The sequence below is a fragment of the Rhipicephalus sanguineus genome, chromosome 6, assembly GCF_013339695.2.
Source record: "Rhipicephalus sanguineus isolate Rsan-2018 chromosome 6, BIME_Rsan_1.4, whole genome shotgun sequence".
Classification (NCBI taxonomy): Eukaryota; Metazoa; Arthropoda; class Arachnida; order Ixodida; family Ixodidae; genus Rhipicephalus; species Rhipicephalus sanguineus.
The window spans coordinates 18,572,987-18,579,237 of NC_051181.1; the positions used below are offsets into that span (position 1 = coordinate 18,572,987).

General features: G+C 52.8%; 1 protein-coding gene across 1 annotated transcript; it reads right to left on the bottom strand.

Annotated features, from left to right (window-relative positions):
• Window positions 1-1,081: 1,081 nt before the first annotated feature.
• On the bottom strand, window positions 1,082-4,735 carry LOC119397118 (uncharacterized). The gene has a single exon (XM_037664559.1). It carries the CDS (start codon window positions 4,733-4,735, stop codon window positions 1,082-1,084), a length of 3,654 nt encoding a protein of 1,217 aa, XP_037520487.1.
• Between the last annotated feature and the right edge of the window lie 1,516 nt (window positions 4,736-6,251).

Consider the following 6,251-nt stretch of genomic DNA (forward strand, 5'->3'; position numbering starts at 1 on the left):
TCTGTGAGAGCTGGCATAGTCCTGAACGTCGTCTTCGAAGAGCGAGCACAACTGCTTGGCACTGCAGCGGAATGCTTTCGCATTGTCAGAGTACACGATCGCAGGTATTCCACGTCTTGCAGCAAAGCGCTTGAAAGCGAGTAAAAATGCTCGCGCTGTCAAATCTGTTGTCAGCTCCAGGTGTACTGCTCTTGTCACAGCGCAAGAAAAGACAACGATGTACACCTTTTCCGTCGAGGCTAATTCATCACGGCAATAGAGTGGCCCACAGAAATCAATTCCCACCACCTCAAACGGAGTTGCCTCATGAATTCTTTCCTTTGGCAGGGGTGCTACCGGGGCAGCTTCGGGAAGTAGGCAGCGTCGTCGGCATGGTAAGCACGCTTTTAGAACGCGTTTCACTGTACGGCGCCCCTTGATGATCCAAAAGCGCTCCCGAAGGTCTAGGAGGATGAGCCGAAGTCCACCATGCAGGAGCCGTTTGTGCGTTGCGTCAACCAAGAGATGGGTGAATCGGTGATCAGCAGGAAGCAAGATCGGATGCTTCAGCTTCTCTTGGTCGTCAAGCTGCTGTAGCCTGCCTCCTAGGCGAAGTACTTTGTCACTGTCGAGAAACGGTTGTAAGGTCAGCACACTGGATATCTTGGGAACTTGTTGTCCTGCTTCCAGGGCTATAATTTCGCTTGCGAATGCGGTACGTTGGACCAATCTCAACCAATACATATCTGCCTCGTTCAACTCTGAAGCCGTCAGTGGTCCTGCTGAAGATGGCTTCTTCGACGAAGCGTTCCGGCGGAACCTCATGATCCAAGCAGTAACTCGGAGTAATCGAGATAGGCGTTCGTAGTTAGCAACTTCAAGCAGAGGCTCACAGGGTGGTGCAGAGGGTACGACTACTGTGGTGGGGCAAACTGATGTCACTTCAATGGTCTCGCTATGAATAGCATCTGGTGAAAGAGTCGACGAAATCTTCGACGGCCATTGCAAATGATGCTGCGACAACCACGAAGGACCGGTCCACCACAGTGCCTTGCGCGTCAGTGCCTCGGCTGCGATTCCACGGGTGAGCAAATCCGCCAGATTATCGTTGCTGGCACAGTGTCTCCAAGAATATCCTGAGGTAAGACGTTGTATTTCGAGAACACGTGCGGTTTCTGACGAAAGTCTCCCATCCTTTAGCGTCAGCCGCAATCCATTGTATGGCTATCGACGAGTCGCTCCAAAAGAAACCTTGACAGTTGGCTGTTTCCGCAATTCCTAGTAAGTAGTTCCACAGCCTGGCAGCCAGCAAGCACGCAAGCAGCTCTAGACGTGGCAGCGAGGTAGTCTTGAGCGGTGCGACCCTGCTCTTGCTCATGAGCAGTTGAACCTTGAACGTTCCCCCTTTGGTCTTGTGACGCGTGTAGACAGCTACACCGTATGCCAGTGGGCTTGCATCACAGAACAGGTGAAGTTCGAATGGTGGAACCTGCCGAGGAGTTGAACAAACAGTGCAGCGTGGAATGCGCAGCGAGGCGAGCGTTGGTACTTCAGAGGTCCAACTCTCCCACTGCCTGTCAATGTCTTTCGGTAAAGGATCGTCGCACGGTGAGTTCATTCGCCACAGCTGTTGGAACAACAATTTCGCTGTGATGACGAACGGAGCAATGAGGCCTAACGGATCGTAAAGTCTAGCGAATGACTGCAGAATGGTGCGTTTCGTGGCTGAGTGCGCAGAGACGTACGCGGAAACGGCCTGCGGGCTGATCACGATGTCGTCATTCTTGCGGTCCCATACTAAGCCGAGCAAGTTTGTTGTTTCTCTGGTTTCTCCAATGCTGTCGATAGAAGTGTTGTCCTGGAGAAATTGACGACCAAGAACGCGTGAATTGGAGCACCACTTTCTCAGCTCCATACTTGCGTCTGCTAAAATATTCAGTGCAGCACAGTAGAGTTCGAGAGCTTCTTCGTCGGTGGAAGCTCCTATGACGAGGTCGTCTACGTAGAATGCTTTCTGTAGGCGTGTAGCTAGTACTGGCTCAGTCTTTTTCCACGTGTCGAAGTGATGCTGCAAAGTAGCAGCCAGAAGGAAAGGGCTTGATGACGCTCCAAAGGGCACTCGAGTCATTCGCCATTCGACGATGGAAGGTGGTTTCCCTCCTTCGTCAGTGATTCGGTTGACCCATAAAAAGCGGAGAGCGTCGCGGTCTTCTTGACGGATGGAAATTTGCAGGAAAGCCTTCCGGATGTCCGCAGTCAAAATAATTGGGTTCATTCTGAACTGTACCAGGAGTTGCAAGAGCTCGGCACCAAGTTTGACTCCCTTGTCTAAGATATCATTGCGCGATGACTCGCCGCGTTCGTGTGAAGATGCGTCGACCACTACCCGGATCTTTGTAGTGATAGCATCTCGACGGACGATGGCATGGTGAGGAAGGTAGTAAACGGTCGCTCCTGGCTCTGAAGAGGTGTCGACACGTTTGGCGTGACCTTCTGTGAAGTACTCTCGGATGGTGCGGTCATACTCCTCCAACAGCTCCCGCTGTCCTTCGAAGCGCTGAAGTTGGCGTCTAAGTCGGGTTTCCGCGACACTTCGGTTTGTGCTAGTCAATCGTCCCTGGTGCTTTATCATGAGAGGAACCACATACCGACCGGCTTCTTTGTGCACGCACTGTGTGAACAGATTCAATGATGCTTGATCCAAAGTGCCGACATCTTCCGAAGGGTCGGTGATTCCTATCGCATCGAGTCGCCACATCTCGGTCGGGCCAACCATACAAGGTGTAGCTTGGCTATGGCGCTCACACGCAAGGAATAGAGCCGATGTGCTGTAGTTCCCATGATGCAATTCTTTAGCGGTTTCGACTTGATAAATGCCTTGCACCAGCCAACCAAAGATCGTCTCAACGGCGCATAGGTCACTACTCAGGCGTTCGATTCTTCCCGTTACTATACGCCAATAGTTGTCCGATCCAATGATGACACTGATGGTTTGGGTCGGTCGGTCTCCTAGCTGCTGTTCATCGGCAACAAGCATGTTGCGCTCGCGCAGCTGCACCAGAAGATCTTGTCCGATAGCTGGCGTCCTCACTATGCAGACTTCTGGCACTTCAAGAGCATCCACCGTGATGCCGTGCGTATCGAAACGACTCTGCAGCTTGAGTTGCACGGTTCGGTATCTGTAAGTTCGGGAACGTTTGGAGCTGCCAAATGTTAGCAGAGACAGGTCTTCTGTGCCGACGGGAGGTAGGTCGAGTCTGGTGGACAAGTCGCGTCTTATAAATGTTCTTTGGCTGCCGGTGTCAAGCAGTATACGAACCAGCACGGAACTGTGCCTTCCCGATGCCCATACCGTGGCCGTTTGCATGAGAACAGCTGGCGATGGCGACATAGAACTGCTTGCGGGAGCACTGGTAGTCACTGGCACGCTGTCGGTTTTCGTTGTGTCACTTCTGTCGGCATTCGGGTGGTTGTACGGTTTCCATATTGCGCAAAGTGCGGTAAGATGATGGTTTGCGCAATGCTTGCACTTGAGCCACGCTGCGTTGCGGCACTTTCGTGCGACGTGTCCTTCTCTGGCACATCTGAAGCAGCAGTTCTTCTCGATTAGTCGCCGCCGAATTTCGTCGGCTGACATGATAGTCTGACAGTCCTTCACAGTGTGGTCACGGTGGCCACACAGTACGCAGCAGGCATGGCTGTTGTTTGCAGATCCTGCGGCCAGCGCTAATGCTGACGGTACCGGCGGTTGTAAGCGAGGATGTCTTCGCTCCTGTGCCACGGGGCTGGATTTTCGTAGGCACCTCGAACGAGAGCTCTCTTCTCTGCTCTCGATCTGTATCTGCAGAAACTTCATCACGTCACGCACCTCTTCTTGCCGTGACCTTGGAGTAGCCCCGTCGTTCGCTTCGGTCTCCTTCATGCGTTGCCGGTAGAGAATGGCGATGTCTTCGGGGAGAGCTCGCATAAGCACTCTCTGAAGAATAACAGCGTACTCCGATGCTTGAACTCCGAGGCTATCCAGGCAGCTGGTGTGAAATCGTACTTCGTATAGTTCCCGCAGCTGCGATAGATTGGACGAATGATCCACAGTAGCGATTGCAAGCAGGCTATCAATGTGTTCGTCTACAAGAGCGGTATGACGGCCGAACCTTTCTTTGAGCACCTTGACTGCCACCGCGTAATTCGCTTGCTCCAGGCGCACACCCTCGATCGCACGTTTCGCAGCTCCGGTTACGTAGGATCGCAAATAAGAAAACTTCTCAATGTCCGACAGCTCGCAGTTGTTGTGGATCGTGGCCTCAAAATGTTCCCAGAAGCCCTGCCACTCGCGAAGTTCCCCGGAGAAAACGGGTACCTGTAATTTCGGCAAGGCAACTCGTAGCTGTGATCGGTTACTTGCTTGAGCGGAGACTTCCTGGGGCCTGGTTTCGGTAGCGACGCCAGGCACAGCACCGTCCGCGGGACTTGCAGCTGACTTGAGAAGGTAGCGGACACGGCTCATAGTGTTGCGGATCTTGTCGTGATAGTCGAGAGCCATTGTCACTTCCTCCTCATACTCGGCGCCGTCGGTCGTGATATCAGCAATCTTTTGGTTGAGATCTGCAAGCGTCGTGTCTTTGTCCTGGGGGTCATCCAAGATGACTTGCAGATCGGTCGGAGAAGGATTCTCCGCTTGCAAAGCTTCGGTAGCGGACGTGATGAGCTTCGTAGCAGCGGCTCGAATTACTCCTCTGGTGCGTCGCAGGCGGTCCATCTTCGGAACTGGACGTCAGTCTTCTCCCGGGTTTCACGGCACCAAACTATATAGAAGACAGAGAGACTGACGTCCCCTTCGGTTACGGTTTATTGATCGAACTTCACTTCTTTTTTTTCTTCTCGCGGCGCTGTCCACGTCCGTGCCCACGCGCTCTGCCGCGCATCGTCCTCTTCAGTTTTCATCAATAGTATCGTGTGTAATCGCAAAAATGGTAACGGGGAAATTGCTTTTAGAGCAGTTTTTTATAATTCATTTTTTCCTCACGCGGAAGCCATGTTCGTTTTTGTGGAAAAGAAAAAAAAATAGAACTTCAACTGTTTTTCTATTTTCTTTGCTAAGCTTTACTAAGAGCCATCTCTTGGCACGTCTCACTTGAGCTTGGCACAGAGTGCCTTAGACCATGCAATGCATAGCGTTCGCGTGTGCTCGAAGGCCCGACTTAGGCATTTTAATGAGCGGGCCCGAGTTCGGCCCGGCCCACATCCTCAAGCCCGGGCCCGCACTTTCAAGACCGAGCCCAGCCCGGGCCCGCCGGAAAACGCTTCGGACGTCCCGGCCCGCGGGCCGGCCGGGCCCGTGCTTTCAATTCGGCCCGGGCCCGTGAAGTGCTCTAATGTAAACTGTGAAATCTTGTTTCGAGTCTTGTATTCGCAAAAATCTCAGAGGCCATACTTTACGTTTTCGTTGAATCCCGGGCGGTGGCGCTGCAAATAACTACGCTCACTGTCAAATTTATTTTATTAACTTCACATTTTGCGTTACTTTTTGAAGCAACACGTAGGAACTAAAGTTAGTTTTAAGAAAAAAAGGAAAACCAATACAGCTTCAAAAGGTCACACTAAGAATAAAAACCCATCATCTACAGCTGCGATTCGAACCCGGGCCTTTTGAGTGAGAAAACGGACATTCTACCCCTGCACCACTTCGGCGGAGCCGCACCCAACACTTAAAGGGGTCATTAAGCACCCCTTGGGCTTGTTGAAAAAACACATCCTGCGGAAAGCTGACACGGCTATGAACTGCTCTGCCAAATATTACAGTCGTGCGCGCGGCGTAAAGGCCACAAGCGGAGCGCGAAGTTGCAGTTTCCTCAGGCGCCCTCTTTTCAAACAGAGGCCGGTTCTCACTCTCGTCGGTGGGCAGGGCGTCTGCACGTTGACGTCGCGGATCTGCCAGTTTACGCCGCAAGAGACATAGCATACTTATTGGCCGATAGCCGCCGTAAATCGAGAGCGGCGTTCGGATCAGATGCGCTTCTTGCCGCGGGGTGCCGCCACTTGCCGGCGCCGCACTCCTCAGTACACGGTAGCCGAACTAGCGCAAGCGAATCACAGCGGGAGAGCGATCGCGTTTCATGACGCGCGCTGACGTAACTTCTTTCCCCCGTGCCATCCCTCCCTGCCTAGCTTCCAGTGCGCTCGTCGGCACGAGAAAAGAGAGAGAGCGCTGAGAGCGTGCGCCAAACTCCCGTAACTCCGCTGATTCTTGACGGATTCGAGAAATTTTTGCGGCA